The sequence below is a fragment of the Mauremys reevesii genome, linkage group 20 (assembly GCF_016161935.1).
Source record: "Mauremys reevesii isolate NIE-2019 linkage group 20, ASM1616193v1, whole genome shotgun sequence".
NCBI classification, from domain to species: Eukaryota; Metazoa; Chordata; order Testudines; family Geoemydidae; genus Mauremys; species Mauremys reevesii.
Window position 1 is genome coordinate 23,037,872 of NC_052642.1, and position 16,557 is coordinate 23,054,428.

At 68.6% G+C, this 16,557-nt stretch overlaps 1 protein-coding gene across 1 annotated transcript; it reads right to left on the reverse strand.

Annotated features, from left to right (window-relative positions):
- Nucleotides 1-1,451: 1,451 nt before the first annotated feature.
- PIPOX (pipecolic acid and sarcosine oxidase) lies at nt 1,452-10,964 on the reverse strand. The gene is made up of 8 exons (XM_039508211.1): nt 10,706-10,964; nt 9,674-9,822; nt 5,527-5,740; nt 4,951-5,133; nt 3,550-3,693; nt 3,105-3,263; nt 2,431-2,506; nt 1,452-1,818 (listed from the first exon to the last, which is right to left on the reverse strand). The coding sequence occupies exons 1-8, from the start codon at nt 10,829-10,831 to the stop codon at nt 1,688-1,690; spliced, it is 1,182 nt and encodes a 393-aa protein (XP_039364145.1). The 5' UTR covers nt 10,832-10,964; the 3' UTR covers nt 1,452-1,687.
- Nucleotides 10,965-16,557: the final 5,593 nt, after the last annotated feature.

Consider the following 16,557-nt stretch of genomic DNA (forward strand, 5'->3'; position numbering starts at 1 on the left):
AGCCCTGTCCCCTTGGCGGGCAGGCAGCTGGCCCCCAGTTCTTCCCCGTCTCGTAAGCTCCAGCCCGGCTCACAGAGCAAAGGCTGCAGGGCGCCTCTCTGCGCCCCCCAACGCACCACCCCAGCCCTGTGATGGTCACCTCAAGCCAGGGTTCCTGCCCTGCTCCAGCTGCAGGCTCCCTGGGCGCCTTCACCCTGCTGTGCCAGCGGCTTCACGTGTGAGATACACAGTGCCACACGCCCGGCTTGCTGCCTCTGAGTGACCTGCCTGATCCAGCAGGCCTGGAGATCACCACAGCTCCCCGGAGCTCCTCGAGTGTCCCTGGACCTAGCGCTCTTGTGAGGCAGGTTCCTTGGAGCCAGGGGTCCCTGGATCCCTTTGGCCATTGGCAGCGAGAGCTCCTTGCACTGCGAGAAGCGGGGGCGCTGTGCGGCTCCGGCACTGGCAGCAGGCAGCAGGGTGGCTGCACCCTCTGCCCAGCGTGCCCAGCTCCAGTTCAGCCTGGGCGATGGACCCGCAGGTGCTGCTGGGCTGCAGTGCGATGCCTTACCTGTGCCCACTGCACGGATTCGCCCGCTCCCCATGGGGGATGCCCGGCTCAGCCTGTCATGCCAGGCAGGACCGGGCTCCGTGCAGCAGGGAACCAAACCGCTGGGGCGGGGTGAGTGTGCCACACGCTGCCCCTGCCCAGGCACGGGGCCCTCGCACCTCCGCAGCCCCCTCACGCCCAGCGCTGCCCTTGACCCTCTACCAGAAACCCGAGGCAAGGCCGGGCTGCCCCACGCACGACCTGGCCTGGGCCTCGGGTCCCTGCGGGCGGGCGGGGCAGGCCCTGGTGCACGGGGCTGCGTCCACGCTGGCGCCGTCGGCTCCAGAGCCCAAGCCGGGAGCCGGGCCGGGAAAGGAATGGGGCAGGCTGGGCACGCGGAGCCATAAAGCCTGCGCTGCACTAATGCGCGTTCATTAAGTGGGAGCGATCGAATGATAATAAAATGGCACATTTAACATTCAAACAGTCACTTGCCCCCTAAGCGAGTGTGTCTGCGGCTCAAACAGCTTCATCGGCACGAGCCAGGAGGAGCCTGTGCCCGGTGGCGCCGCTGCAAAGCACCTGCTGAGGAGGCGGCTTCGCAGGCGGGGGCAGCTCAGGCTCCCTCCCAGCGAGAGCTCGCGCCCAGGCCTCACTGCTGGCCGGCCAGGGAGCAACGCGGGGCCAAGACCGGGCTGGGGCTCTCATGGCGCCGCCGGTCGATCTCCGAGTGAGCCAGGGACCCCCACCCGTCTGGCCCCACCTGTCCAACCTACCCCCACCCATCCGGGACACCCCCATCCAGCATGGTGGGGCTTGTTCAGCTTCCTGAGGCCCAGGGAGCCCCCAGCCCCCTCCACACTGGCCGCGGTCCCCCCAGCTGGGGTGAGAGAGAGCTGGCACACGGGGCTGGCTTGCCTGGTGTTTATTGCTTGGAATAGGAGCGGGGAGCCCCGTGCTCCCCTTGGCTCAGTCTGTGTGTGCCCGGCACGGGGGGATGCTGAGACCCAAACAAAGCGGGGAACAGCGCCCAGGCAGAGGCGTGACCCCCATGCTCAGCTCGAGCCCCCCAGCCCCACAGCCGTGCCCGTGAAGCCGGGGGTGGACTGCAGCTCTCCCCGGTCCCCTCAGCCACGGGGCGGCCCAGGCGCAGGGCAGCTACAGGGCAGGGGCGGGCAGCCCTGGGAAGCGGTGGATGCGGAACGGCTCCAGGGCGTAGGACGGCTCCTCCCCCACGCTGAGCTGGCACAGGAGCTTCCCCACCACCGGCGCCAGCTTGAACCCGTGGCCTGCGTGGGCAGAAGCGCAGAGACTCCAGTCGTCTGGGAACGGCCGCCCCGAGAGTGAGCCCTGTGCACGGGCGCTGCCCACGCTCGCCTGCCCGGGCTGGCACAGGCCAGTGTCCCCGGGGGCCCTGCAGCTGGGGGGCTGCACCACACCCAGCCCCGTGGGGTGGGACCAGCACTGGGGCAGGGCTGAGCTGTGGCAGCAGATTGAACGGGGCCTGGGGATGGAGCAGCGGGGGGGGGGGGCAGCTGGGCCATCCCAGCCCTTTGGGGAACACCCCGGTCCCGAGGCAGACAGCCCTGGTGCTGCACTGGCACCGGGGGCAGGCACTGAGCCCCCGACCCGCTTACCTGAGACCCCCCCCGCCGTCCCACCCCCGCTTACCCGAGAACCCCCGACACCTCACCCACCCCACCCCCGCTTACCCAAGAACCCCCCGCTGTCCCACCCCTGCTTACCCGAGAACCCCTCGACACCCCGCCCCTGCTTACCCAAGACCCCCAACACCCCACCCCGCTTTCCGAGACCCCACACCCCACCCCACTTACCTGAGACCCCCGACACCCCACCCCCACTTACCCAAGAAAACCCCCCACTGTCCCACCCCCGCTTACCCGAGAACCCCGCCCCAATGATGATGTTGCTGAACTTGGGGTGTCGATCCAGAACAAAGTCTTCATCTGGGGTGTTCTGTGGGGAGCCAGTGCGCGTGTCAAGGAGGGCAGAGCCCCACTGGTTCAGCACCCCCCAGGGTGGGCGAGGGGGACATTGGTGCCCTGGCTCCTGCTGGGGTGGGGAGGGTCTGGGAGCACCCGAGTGACTTTGGGGGCCATCACCTGGCCTGTCCATCACCACCCGTGTGGGGCATGAACTGAGAGCAGGCGTCTAAGCAGAGGGCAGGCTGCCTGGGAGCCAGGACTCCTGGGTTCTGCCCTGGCAGGGCAGTTGGGATTAGCAGGTTGGGCAGAGGGGGACCGGGAGCCAGGACTCCTGGGTTCTGCCCTGGCAGGGGAGTTGGGATTAGCAGGTTGGGCAGAGGGGGACCGGGAGCCAGGACTCCTGGGTTCTGCCCTGGCAGGGCAGTTGGGATTAGCAGGTTGGGCAGAGGGGGACCGGGAGCCAGGACTCCTGGGTTCTGCCCTGGCAGGGGAGTTGGGATTAGCAGGTTGGGGAGAGGGGGACCAGGAGCCAGGACTCCTGGGTTCTGGCCCTGGCTCCAGGCAGGGGGTGCCCATGTGGGTTGGCAGGCCTGGGGAGGGAGTTCTCAGGCCCAGCGTCTGCCCCTCACCGTGTACATGCAGTGCTCCACCACGGCCGGCTCCGGCACCAGGCCTGGCAGGTATTTGCTGACGAAGTCCTGGAGGATCTGGATGTCGGGCAGGGCTGAGGCCTCGGGCGGCTGGTCGCGCTCCTCGGGGTCTGCCGGGCTGCCAGAGTGATAGCAGATCTGGGGGGGTTAGGAGGGAGGGTCAGGCCAGCCCTGCTCCTTCCCAGGCAGCCCCGTGGGGCACCACTGGGCTGGGCTCTCCCCCCTGGCCCCAGGATCCCTCCCCTGAAGCTCTGCGCCCGCCCCCACCCCCGCAAGGGCAGGGTTGGCAAAGCCCAGGGCTGCAGCAGGCCGGGAAGTGCCCATAACCTGCCTGCCCCCCAACAAAGTGTGTGGAGGTGCGTGTGCACACGCGTGCGAGGGGGGGGTGCCCGTGTGTGGGTGCGTGAGCTGGGCCCCGTCTCACCTTCACCAGGCCTGGGTACTCGTTGGAGGGCAGCCCGTAGATGTGGGGGGGGGCGCAGAGGACCAGGAAGCAGGGGAAGTTCGCTGAGACCCCGTAAGCCCCGGGGACCGTCTCCTTCCAGTAGCAGACGTTGATGCGCAGCGTCTGCGGGGCAGGGAGCACATGGGTTGAGTTGTCTCCTCCCTGCCGGGGGGTCCTGGGGTGGGCGAGGGCATGTGGGGGTGGCAGTGCAGTGAGCGAGGTTCGGGGCCAGCCGGACCCACGACCACGTGCTGAGCGCAGGCAGCAGAGCTGGCAGGCAGGGAGGGAGGCTGGCGCCTGGTGCCCCTCTGCTTACCCTGACCCAGCTGAGCTCCTAGGCCAGTGCCCCCCGTGCCACGTGTCACAGCAGCTCCAGGCAGCGACTGCAGGGCTCCGACCAACCACACAGCGACCCCTGGCCAGGTGCGCTCGCTCCTCCCAGCCCTGTCCGCACAGGCATGGAGCCCTCAGGCACGCGCAGGGACACGGAGCCCCAGGGGCCCAGCCAGGCCTGAGCCAGGGCAGGACACGGAGCCCCACGGGCCCAGCCAGGCCTGAGCCAGGGCAGGGACACGGAGCCCCACGGGCCCAGCCAGGCCTGAGCCAGGGCAGGGACACGGAGCCCCACGGGCCCAGCCAGGCCTGAGCCAGGGCAGGGACACGGAGCCCCACGGGCCCAGCCAGGCCTGAGCCAGGGCAGGACACGGAGCCCCATGTGCTCAGCCAGGCCTGAGCCAGGGCAGGGACGTGGAGCCCCAGGGGCCCAGCCAGGCCTGAGCCAGGGCAGGACACGGAGCCCCACGTGCTCAGCCAGGCCTGAGCCAGGGCAGGGACACGGAGCCCCACGGGCCCAGCCAGGCCTGAGCCAGGGCAGGACACGGAGCCCCACGTGCTCAGCCAGGCCTGAGCCAGGGCAGGACGCGGAGCCCCACGTGCTCAGCCAGGGCAGGGACACGGAGCCCCACGGGCCCAGCCGGGCGTGAGCCAGGGCAGGACGCGGAGCCCCACGGGCCCAGCCGGGCGTGAGCCAGGGCAGGACGCGGAGCCCCACGGGCCCAGCCGGGCGTGAGCCAGGGCAGGACGCGGAGCCCCACGGGCCCAGCCGGGCGTGAGCCAGGGCAGGGACATGGAGCCCCACGGGCCCAGCCGGGCCTGAGCCAGGGCAGGGACATGGAGCCCCACGGGCCCAGCCGGGCGTGAGCCAGGGCAGGACGCGGAGCCCCACGTGCCCAGCCAGGGACACACACGCGCGGGTGAGCCGGCTGCAGGCGGGTGCCGTGGTGGAAGTGAGCTGTGCAGAGCGGCAGAGAACTGGGTAACAATCCTGTGCTCTCTGGCCCTGCCCCACGTCGCCCTGGCACAGCCGGCGCCAGCCCTTACCTGGAGAGGCAGCTGCAGTCCCAGCGGGGCCAGGAGCTTATTGGCCCAGGGGCCGGCTGTAATCACCAGACTCTTGGCTTGGTACACCCCTCTGCTGGTTGTCACGGTAACCACGACCCCCGGCTTGATGTCAGTCACCTTCTCGCCGTCGCGCAGGGCTCCCCCGCGCCGCCGGAAGCCGTCCTGGGGAGGGAGCCGGCTCAGCCTGGGGCGGGGGGGGGGGCCCTGCCCGAGGGTCGAGCGGTGCTGCAGTCAGTGGGGTGAGCCCGGCCAGGGGACCCCTCGTTCCTGGGCTCCGCATGGGCGCGTGCTGCTGGCTGCCCAGGGCCTTGCAGAAACACATGCCGGGGATGAGAAATGCCAGGCAAAGCTGTGCAGCGCTGGGCGCCGCGTGGCAGCACCCCCGGGCGTTCCCCACCGGGGCAGGGACTCCAGCCATCCCGTGCCCATTGGCCTGGCTTGTGGCCAGGCCGGAGCTGTCCCAGGAGGTGATGCTGTGGGTACCCCCATCTCCTGGGGCCGAGCCCCCGGCCCCTGGCCGCAGAGAAACCACCTGCCCCAGGCCCAGCCCGGTACCTGCACAGCCCGGAGCGCCCTGTCCGCGGAGAGGACCCCTGCAGTGTGGTCGGACACGCCCACCTCCCCGTGGTAGGGCCGGATGCCAGGGAAGCGCCTGTGCAGTGACTCCGTGGTGAACAACTCGCCAGGGACGTCGTGCTTCACCAGCGTCCGACAGCAGCGCTGGAACTCGGGGTTGGTGTTGGCCCCCAGAACCAGCAGCCCCGTCTGCCTGCGGAGACGGGCCGGGGGAGCAGAGCGTTACGGCACCAGGCAGTCGCTGCCCACGTCCCGGCCCCGCGTGCCGTGTGCCACCGTCTGCCACGAGCCCCCCCATTCCCAGCCCCCTCTGGCAGGCTGGGACGCGGAGCCAGAGAGCGGGGCAGTGACTTGCACAGGGGCCGCCAGCAGGTGGGTGGCAGGGTCCGGTCCTACCCACTGGACCACGCTGCCAGGGAAGCTGCCTGCAGAGGCAGCGCTGCCCATGTTCCAGTATCGGAGGCTGGCCACAGGCTGCCGCCCCTGCGGTCGGATGTGGGTAAAAACCAAAGGTTGGGGCCAAGGGGCCAGGCTGTGACGGTGCCACGTGGCACCCACCAGGCGCTGCCTGAGCCGCCATCTTCAGAGCACATGAGCGGGGCACCCGCAGGGCCCCGCTGTTAGCTGGGGGAGCCGGGGCTGGAGGAGCAGGGGGCTGAGGGGCACTGGCAGAGCTGGGGGTTGCACGGCGGCAGGTCGTCCCGTGGCCACGCAGGGAGCTTGGCCTGGATCCCTCCTGTCACTAAATGCCATGGGGGCGATTCCTGCCCTTCCCGGCGGCTGGGCAGTGCCGATCCCTGCTCCCAGCGGTCGGGGACGGGGCGGGAATCTCCCCTCTGACCCACGGCTGCTGCTGCCCCACAAGAGACTGGGTCTGAGTCTCTCCCCAGGCCGCGCCCTCATGGGAGATCCCTGAGCCCTGCCAGCCCACGGGCCAGCCCAGCCCCTGCGTGGAGAACGGGCAGGGCCCTGTGGGGCGAGGCCAAGGGATCGGGGAGTCAGTCAGCCGGGGACAGCGGAAGGGGCCTTTCTGCCGGGCTCCCGTCTAACGAGATTGATGGCTCCATTAGCTCTGACCCTGGCTAGATGGGGAATCGTTTATATGCTTATTTCCTTAATGGCTCGTCCTTTATAGAGTCGATAAATTACTGGGCGTCCGTCTCGCCCGCCATGCGCTCTGCTGCCTTGGGAGCCAGCCCCCGTCCGCGGTGCTGAGCGCCCCCACGGCAGGCCCGAGCCAGGGCAAGGGCTGGGCGGCCCCGCGAGTCGCTGCCCCAAACGCGCGTCCGGGATGGAGTTCAAAGCCAGGGAGAATGTCTGGGGCTCTCAGGCTGCCGGGCTGCTATTGCACCTGTCTGTGGCGAGTGCTGCTGAAGTTTGTCGGGGGTGCGGGGCTGCGGGTCGGGAGTGAGGGGCACCGGCAGAGCTGGGGGAGCCCAGGGCTGGGCTAGCAGGGGGCTGCGAATCAGGAGTGAGGAGCACCGGCAGAGCTTGGGGAGCCAGGCTGGGCTAGCAGGGGCTACAGGTCAGGAGTGGGGGCCACCAGCAGAGCTGGGGGGGGGGGAGCCAGGCTGGGCTAGCAGGGGGCTGCCAGCCAGGAGTGAGGGGGCACTGGCAGGGCAGGGGTGGGGAGGGTCCCAGAGCTGGGCTAGCAGGGGCTGCGGGTCGGGAGTGGGGGGCACCGGCAGAACAGGGGTAATGGGGTGGTCTGGGTCTGGAATGGCAGGAGTGCTGTAGATCACAGGATCGGCGCCCCTGTGAGCAGTCAGTTTGTGCGGTAACGTAGCAGCCTGGGACCCGTGCTCCCTATGTCTCAGTTCGCCATGAGTTTGCTCTGTGCTGGGCGGGGACGGACATTGTCTGTAGGAGGCGGGGAGCCCAGGGTCAGGTGGACAGTGTTGCTGCATGCTGTTCAGTGGCTGCCATGTCCCACCCCAGAGGTGGCTGCAGGTGGCTGGCAAAGTCTAAAGCCAGCTCACAGGGCGTGTGGGAGCTGGTAATTAAAGGCAACCGGACATCCCTGAGCCCAGGGAACAGGCCTCGCTGGCCCCTGCTGCGGGTTATTTCCCCCACTGGGCCGGGCCAGGCCAGGGTCTGGCTGAGGCTGACTTGGGGCAGTGCCTCGTGAGCCAGCGGGAGCTTCCTGGGGCACGAGCAGGGAGTCCACGGGCTCGTCCAGCAGACCTGCCCCCGGCCTCTCCCCCAGGCCCCCCCCCGGCTGAGCAGTGCCTGAGGAACGCCAAGACGAGCGGGGCTGGAGGGTGCTGGGATGATGGGGGGGGTCCCTCGCCCTGAGCCCTAGGGTACTTCGAGGGCCTCCTGGGGCTGGCGGCAGGGGCTGCCCCCGGCCTCGCTGCTGTGCCCAGCCTGGCGCTGGCCTGGAGGGCAGGGTCTGGCTGGCTGCCCCTCCCCCACATCCTGGCAGCTCTGGGCCAGGTGTGCTGGGGGCGGGGTCTGTGGCTCCGCCCCAGGCCAGGTGGGAGTGCAGCCAGTCCGGCAAGGCCCCACCCAGCACCTAGCACCCAGCGGAGCAGGTGAGCAGGGGGGCTGAGCACAGGCTGTCCTGGTGCGGTTCCTGCAGGGCCTCGGTGGCCCAGGGGCTGCGAGCTCCTGGGGGTGGCTCTGGGCTGCGGGGCCGGGCACTGCCTGGCCCTTGCTGGCGTGATTGGAAGTGGAGGATGTATCGATGTCCGGGACACCCCCCCAGCAGTGCAGGTGCTCGCCCTGTGGGCCTGGTGCCCTGCAGCTCTGCCCCAGGGGCTCTGCATGCCGGCATGTGGGGGCAGGGGCTTCTGAGCCGCTGGCAGCCCCGTGCCAAGGTTGACAGGTGGGTGCAACCTCCCTCCTGGGCTCTCCGTCCATGCCCGGCCCTGCACTGCAGCCCCCCTGGCCTGTGGGGCCGTGGCCCGGAGGGAGGGGGCCCATCTCTCTGATAGCAGCTGAGCAGTCGGCCACGGACCGGACGGATGGAAGTTGACCATTTGTTAAAATGCCCGTTAAGATGGCCTAGCACGGAGCTGCTGCTGGCTTCCCCTCTGGGAGCGGGTCACGCCCTGACCCCTCCAGTGCTCAGCTCCCCTGCGCTGGGGAGGCTCGCAGGGGCTGCTGGTACAGGGGGGTGAGGAGCTGCAGGGGCTGCCCTAGGGGAGCTGGCAGGGCCCTGCCCCGTTCAGAGCAGCGTGGCCAGTAGCGGCTCTGTCCCACTCCCTGCGGGACCCTCCCTGCACTTCGCCAGCCTGCATCCGGGCAGCGCTGCCAGGCAGGATTGCTTGGCTCCGGCTCCGGCTCCGGCTGTTTGTGGCGGGCGCCAGAGGAAACCGGGTCGCGCTGTCTAGGGCCCAGGCCGGGGGTTGTTGTTGCTCAGATGTGGCTCTTGCTCGGTGCCAGGGACTTCGCTCCTTCTGCTGCTCTTTGCTGGGCCCCGTTTGCGCTCGCTGGCCTGGGCACCCTGACCAACGGGGGACGGGCCCCTCCATGCTCCAGGATCCTGGCTGGCCGCAGGCCTGCGTCTCCCACTCCCGGTTCCCTTCCCTGTGCTGCCAGCAGCCGCAGCCTGGCGGGATTGCTGGCCTCTCCTGGCCGGGGGGCTGTTCGGGGCATGCCTTGCTGGGCGGGCACGGCGCCCCGTTGTGCTCTCGGGCCGGGCCCAAGGGGGGCTGGCCTGGGGTCGGGGGGGTCACTCTGCTCTCGTTCGGGCAGGGCCCCGCAGCGAACGGAGCCACCGCTGAATCTTGGGTCAGTAAAATCCTGCCCCTGCCCTGACGAGGGGCTGAGCTGCTCGGCCAACCAGCCCAAGTGCTCTGCTTGGTCCCGGGGCAGCCTGGCTGTTCCTTTCCATTGCTCGCAGTGCCTGGCCAGAGCCAGGGGGGAGTAACCCGGCTGGGGGGCGGGGGCCAGGGCCTGGGGCTGGCTCCCTTTCCCCAGGCCCCCAGGCCAGGCTGGCTGCCCCTGCGGCTCTGGAGCACGATGCTAAGTGTGGGCCGTGGGGCCAGCAGCGCCAGTAAGTGCTGAGCGCGGCAGCTCCGGCCCCCAGCTCCGAGGCGTCAGGGCTGAATTCCTCCAGCAGATCCCCTTGCAAGGGAGCCGCGCCCCCGGCGGGCAGCACCCCCCCCTCGTGGCACCTCACCTGTACAGCGGGGTGCCAGCCTCGGCTTCCAGCTGCTCCCACAGGCGGTAGCTCTCTGCCATCATCTGCGCGTAGTGCTCCTGGGGGTAGGCGTGGCGGATTATCCGGCTCTGGCCATGGGAGCTGCCTCGGGAGTGAGGCAGGGGGAACTGCCAGGATGGGGGGACAGGGGGAGGGTTAGCTGGGGATCCCAGCCTGCTCTGGGGATGCTGGTTCCCTCTCCCGGCCCTGGCTGCGGTGCTGCTGGGAGCCCACTCGCTCCACCTGGGCGGGTGCACGATGCACGTGACTCGCGCGCCTGCACCTGGGCTGGGGCAGGGCATCCTAGGGCAGCGCTGGAGCCAGCCCCTCCCGGAGCTCTGCTCCCTTCCCATGCTGTAGGGGAGGCTGGGGGCAGCAGCTGCCCTGGCTCCGTGGGCAGAGGTACCCGGACCTTCCCCCCTCTTTGCCATCACTTCCTGAGTGTCTGGGTTCCAGCTGCTCTCTGCCCTGGCTGTGGGGCACCCCGTGGGCACAGCTAGGCCACGCGACCCTGCCTGGCTGGTGTGATAGCTCGGGGGGGCTGCCCGCTCCGCCGGGAATGCCGTGATTCGCCCCAGCACCTCTGGCCAGTGCTGAGCCAGGTGGGGTCGTGTGGCTGCTCCAGCCACTGATCTCCACTGCGGGGCCCCCGTGCGCCAGCCGCTGCTCTCCCAGATGGCAGGTCCTGGCTACGAGAGCCCCTGGCATACGGGGGCGCTGCCCCTGAAGTGCTGTCGGGGGGGGTGAGGGGGCGCCTCCCAGCCGCCGGGACCCCCCCTGGAGGGGCGGAGCAGGGCCTTAGCTCCCCCAGCGCGGGGCTGGGCCAGAGCCTGCAGCGGAGCTGCGCTGTGCAGTTGGTGTCTGGGGCGATGCCCGTCCTGCCGGCTGCCTGTCGCTCAGGCAGAGCCCGGGTGCCCAGCTGCCGGAGGGCGCGTTCTGCCTGGCTCCGGTGGTGGAGCGGGGGCTGCAGCGGGAGCTGCGTGTCTGGGGGGTGCCTGGGCAGGGTGGTACCTGGTCCAGCAGGAGGGTCTCTCCGCCCCGCTTGGCCAGGTGGTAGGCAGTGAAGGAGCCCTGGATCCCGGCCCCCACCACGATGGTGTCATAGAGGGAGCTGTGGGGCTCGCCTGCAGCCGCCATCTTCAGTCCCTCAGCTGTTGCAGGGGCCTGGGACCGGAGCCAGGAGCAAAGTTCAGGCTCCTGGAACGGTCAGGCAGGAAGTTGTGTGGAGCTGCCTCCAGCGCCGGCCTCCTGCATCCGGATGCCTGGGGCTTCCTGGCTCCCCAGCATGTGCCCCGGCCGGCGGGTCGGGGCTCCTGGCTGCTTCCCCCTGCCACGGGGCCTGGAGCAGCCCAGCCTGGGCGGCCATAAGTGCACTGGGCACTTCCCACCCACCCGGTCCCTGAGCAGGGCGTCATGTGGCCTCTGCCAGGGACTGTCCCCGGGCGCTGCTCAGCTGCTGGAGCCCGTGGGACTCCTGCCTCCCTCACAGCCAGGCCATGCAAATAGCTCTGGCCCCCGCCCGGCCAGCTCAGTCCCTGGGCACCATCTGCAAAGGGCGTGGGGGGAATCCAGGGCCCCTGGAAGCAAGATGGGGAGCACTGGGCAAACTTCCCTCATGCTCTGCTCTGCCCTGCCCTGCCCCTCAATCCCGACCCGCAGCCCCCCCCATCCCGGCCCTGAGCTCCCCCCTGCTCTGCCCTGCCCCTCAATCCCGACCCGCAGCCCCATCCCGGCCCTGAGCTCCCCTGCTCTGCCCTGCCCCTCAATCCCGACCCGCAGCCCCCCCGTCCCGGCCCTGAGCTCCCCCCTGCTCTGCCCTGCCCCTCAATCCCGACCCGCAGCCCCCGCCCCGGCCCTGAGCTCCCCACTGCTCTGCCAGTGTCCTCAATCCCGACCCGCAGCCCCCATCCCGGCCCTGAGCTCCCCTGCTCTGCCCTGCCCCTCAATCCCGACCCGCAGCCCCCGTCCCAGCCCTGAGCTCCCCCCTGCTCTGCCCTGCCCCTCAATCCCGACCCGCAGCCCCCCCGTCCCGGCCCTGAGCTCCCCACTGCTCTGCCAGTGTCCTCAATCCTGAGCTCCCCTGCTCTGCCAGTGTCCCTCAATCCCGACCCGCAGCCCCCGCCCCGGCCCTGAGCTCCCCTGCTCTGCCCTGCCCCTCAATCCCGACCCGCAGCCCCCGTCCCGGCCCTGAGCTCCCCACTGCTCTGCCAGTGTCCCTCAATCCCGACCCGCAGCCCCCATCCCGGCCCTGAGCTCCCCCCTGCTCTGCCCTGCCCCTCAATCCCAACCCGCATCCCCCCCACCCCGCCCCCAGAAAAGGGGGATTGCGTAGAACGGACACTGTGTCTGGAAGAGAAGCACCGTTATCTCACTGGGGTAGAAGTGGCCACGTTTAGTAACAGGCCCTTTGAGGGCTGTTATTCCTGAGCTCTGGCCCCCACATCAACCAAAGCTGTCTCTGCCTCAGAGCCTGCTGTGAGTCATCACTGCCCTCCCCTGAGCGGAACTGGAACTGCCTGACTTTGTGTCATTGGCACTGTACTGCTAGCAGCTGGTGGTGATTTTCCACTACCTCAGCTGGCAGGGACTGTGCTTTCGGCACCAGCCCACCCTGGTTTTGTCCCTGGCATGGCAGGGAGTGGGGCATCCTAAGCAGTTCTGACTTTGCTACGATTCCCCCCCAGGCATGTAGTGGGCGGCCTTTAGTGTTTGGGAAGTGTGGGATTGCTGGGGGCAGCGGGTGATGCAAAGCCCTAACCTGCCCCCTGTCCAGAGAGACCTGCCACCACTCCAGACACGACGCCCGTGTTCTGCTCAAGTCCCGCTCCCCGTGCTAGCCTCTCTGCGGGCAGTGGAGTTCACCCTAGACAGCCAGAGGCTCCCGGTCCCCCTGCCTCCCCTGCCCTCCCGCTCCAGAGCAGCAAGCGCCGTCCCATGTCATGAGCCACACGTGAGCGGGAGCGGGGGGAAGATCTGAACCGTTTTGTTTGGACACGACCCCCCTTTTCTGCGCGCTCCATTGCAAACAACCGCCGCAGAAAGGCCGCTTTGCCCTCAGCGGCCTAGAAGGAAACCAATCCACCTGGCTTCTGAGCCGGTCGCCCGCTCCCGCTGCTCAGCCTGGCAGGAGGCTGCGGAGAGGAGCGTGGAGCTAGAGAGTGGGGGGGTTTTTTCTCGCTACATTTTTACACCAGTTCTTGATATGAATAATAGTAATAAAAAAATCTGCACATCACGGCACTTATGTCTCAGCAATTGCAGTCTATGTCCTGGGGCGGGCGTGCGAGGAAAGAGCTGGCTGTGGAATAGTGCAGTGCTGAGCACGCCGAGCCGGTGCAGGAGGCGAACTCACCGGCGCTGGGAAGCCGAGAGAGCCAGCGAAATAAATCAATCCGTGTAACTGCCGATCTCGGCTAAGCAGAGCCGCTGCGAGGTCCCTCCAGCGCTCCCGGTAAATAGCCTGCACGGCTTGGGAAATGGCCAGAACGCACCATCAGCGGGGCCTGCCTGAGTGTCAGCTGGGGGCAGTTCTGGGGGTCGCTCTCCACCACTTGTAAAGTGCAGTGTCTGCTTGCGGGGCAGGGGCTGGGGGGCTGGAGCCAGGCCGGGGGCCATGCACATGGAGCGTGAGCTGGGAGCATTAGGAAAGAGACAGAGACGACAGTCAATAGAACCCCTGGAGCGCCTCCCCCTGGGCTACTGCGGGCAGTGCTGGGTCTCCAGCTCCGGAACGATGGGACGGTTCAGAGAAAGGCAACAAGCATGATGGGGGGCCTGGCCCGGCGGCCAGCTGGGGGGAGCTCCGAGCCTGGGACTGTTCAGCGTGGGAAAGAGCCGACGAAGGGGGTGATTGAGGTCTGTGACATCGTGACGTGTGGAGGAAGCGAATGGGGCACAGAACATACAAAGCAGGGGTCCCCCCCTGACATGAACAGGCAGCAGGTGCAGAACGTGCGCCGGGCAGTCTGGCTCCCGTGGGCGGACGTGGAACTCGGGGCCAGGGGCTGGTGTGCAGGCCAGAAATCTACCTGGGTTCAGCAAAGGATGAGAGGAGTCCACGGAGGATGGTCCATCAATGGCCATTAGCCAGGCTGGGCAGGGACACGACCGCATGCTCTGGGTGTCCCTAAGCCTCTGACTGCCAGAAGCTGGGCCTGGACGCCAGGGGCCGGATCAGGCCACAATCCCCCTGTTCCGTTTGTTCGCTCTGGTATCAGCTGGGGGCTGCACGTACCTGACCACAGCTGGGGGGGCAGGAGCCACCAACACCTCCCTGGGAGTGTTGCCTCTCCCTGAGCCCCCTTGCGTGGCCTGCGCTGGCGGTGGCCCCTCCCCTCCTGCGGCAGGCAGAGCATCGTCCCTCCAGCCGCGGCGGCTGGGCTGGGGGTGCAGGGCTCACGGAGCCGATCGGGCCGGGCCTGGGCCGAGAGGGGCACGGGGCCGGGAGGCAGCCTCTGGGGTTGGCTCTCCAGGATGGGCCCAAGTGAGTATTTCCTACGGCAGCTACAGCAAATGATTCATGATTCCTCCGCAAGCGCGAGGAGAAGGGCCTGTCTCCGGGCCAGTCTGCCCCAGGGCCCCAGCGGCGCTCCGCAGCCCGCAGCCCAGACGGAGCGGCCCGGTGACTGTCGGGCTCGGGGGGTGCAGAGCAAACCCCACCCCAGAGCTCTCAGTAACTGGCCTCGGCTGCGACGTGTACCCAGGAGCAGGCTCCCCGTCAGCGGGCTGAACCCGGGGCGGCTCAGGGTCAGGCCCTGCGGCTGGGGGAGCTGAGCACTGGAGTCCTGGCAGAGTGGAGCAAGCGCAGCGCTGGGGGCGGAGATGCTGCCTGCACTAGGGGTGCGATTCCAGCAAGCCATGGCGCTGCCCAGCTGCACTGGGCCAGGAGCCGGGCGGAGTGTGTGGCATTATTTCCTCAAGGGCGAAGCGCGCTCAGCTCTGGGAGCATGTTACTGCCAAAGCCCTGTGCTCTCCGGCCGCAGGCCAGGCAGGGGGAAGGGTTTGGTGTTTGCTGACGGCGATATGGGGCAGCTCCGGGAGCATGTTACTGCAAAGCCCTGTGCTCTCCGGCCGCAGGCCAGGCAGGGGGAAGGGTTTGGTGTTTGCTGACGGCGATATGGGAGCAGGCGGGCCGAGTGCAGGTTCACATCTACCTTGTAACGGGGCTGACGCTCGACAGACAGACAAAGCGAGGTGCGGGAGGGGGATTCGCTCCCGGCGTCACTCATTGGTATTCCTGCCAGTGAACCGGGCAGAGATAGGGATCGCACCGCTCGCGCTGAGCCAGGGACGCTTCAGTTGGGGCTGGGGATGCTTATATTCCCCTGGCCGAGATCCACGCCCCGGCCTGTGATCTCCGCCATGCGCAGAGCTGGGGGGTGCAGCCAGCCCTGCTGCAGAGGGAACATGCACCAGAGCGGAGCACTGAGCCCTCTTTGCTGCAATTAGCCCTCTGGGCAGATGTCGCTGCGCCATGGGGAGGTGGATTCCCCAACCCAACCTACTCAGCAACTCCTCACTTGCCATGAGAAATGAGCCCAGCGCTGCCTGCCTGCAAGACCCCTTGGGGAGGGGGCCCCTCTTGGAGTGTGTCTGGCTGGGGCTCTGCCGTCTCCGGGCGCGGAGCAGCCAGCACGGCTCAGGCGAGTTGCTGTGTGTTGTGCAGCCCTGGCGGGGAGCGGGGGATGATCAAAGGCCAGCGGTGGAGATGAAAAGGCAGAGTGGGCCTTGCTGTGCAGCAGCGCTCTCAGCCCTCCACTTTATTCGCTCCTTTCTCTCGGGTGCTGCCGACAGCCGGAGGCTGCAGCGTCTCTTTGCTGGGGCTGCGTGTGGAAGAGACTCCCCCAGCACCAGCTCTGTCTCCGGCTGAGGCGCTCCTGGATAATACCCACCCGCAGGCGTCTTCCTCAGGGCAGGGCTCCCTTCCCACGGAGAGCCCCTAGATGGGCCCTCCGGCTTCCTCGGGACCCTGGCCCGTCTCAGGCTCCGGGGCTTGGAAAGCAGGCGCTGACCATCCTGCCCGGGCGTCTCCAGTCTAGCTGGGGTCCCGTTGCTGCCAGCTCCCAGCTGGTCGCCTTTGCCCCGGGGCAGCGCATCCAGAGGGAAAGGGGCCTGGAGAGATGAGTGATTCCGCCAAGGTCACGCACAGGAAACCGGGACAAAGCCAGGTCCCCAGGTCCAACCTCCCTCCCTCGGCTTCCAACGCCAAAGCAAAGCTGCCCCCGGGGACCGCGCCCCTGGCCCCCCCGTCTCGCTGCTGGCCCCTGGCCCGGCCCGGAGCTGGCTGGTGCTTGTTCGCGTATCCTGGTCCCAGCTTTCCCTGGCGACACTGAGTCACTTCTTGCCTCAGATCCTTCTTCCCTCCTTAGCCGGTGAACAGACGCTCGCTCTCTGGGGAGAGCTGGGCATGACAGCGGCTGCCTCGGAACAAAGGGGGAAAAGCTTCCAATCTGCTTCGCAGCCCGGGACCGCGGCAGGGGCCAGATCCCCAGCGTAGCACCTGGCGCTGGGTGTCGGGCCCAGTGACCAGCACCTCCTGGCCACCAGGGAGATGGGGCGAGTGCCCCAGCCCCGGATACGGCCGCTGCCCAGAGCAGGGCTGGTGAATGCTGCCAGGAGCAGCATGCAGCCCCCGTGGCTGCGGAGGCCCCGGCGTCATTAGCGTGGCTGGGAACAGGGGGCAGGAGTGAGGGCAGCATGACCAGGGCCGGTGCTCAGCTCTGTGTCAGCTGTGGGGGCAGCCAGGGCGTCACTCGGCCCCGGATGGGTCGCCTGGCCTAGCCGTCGCTGTCTGGCGGGGTAGGGCTCCCCTGCCTTTGCCAAGGGCTGCCTTGCTCCGGGGATGTGCTGCACCCCTCTGCCCC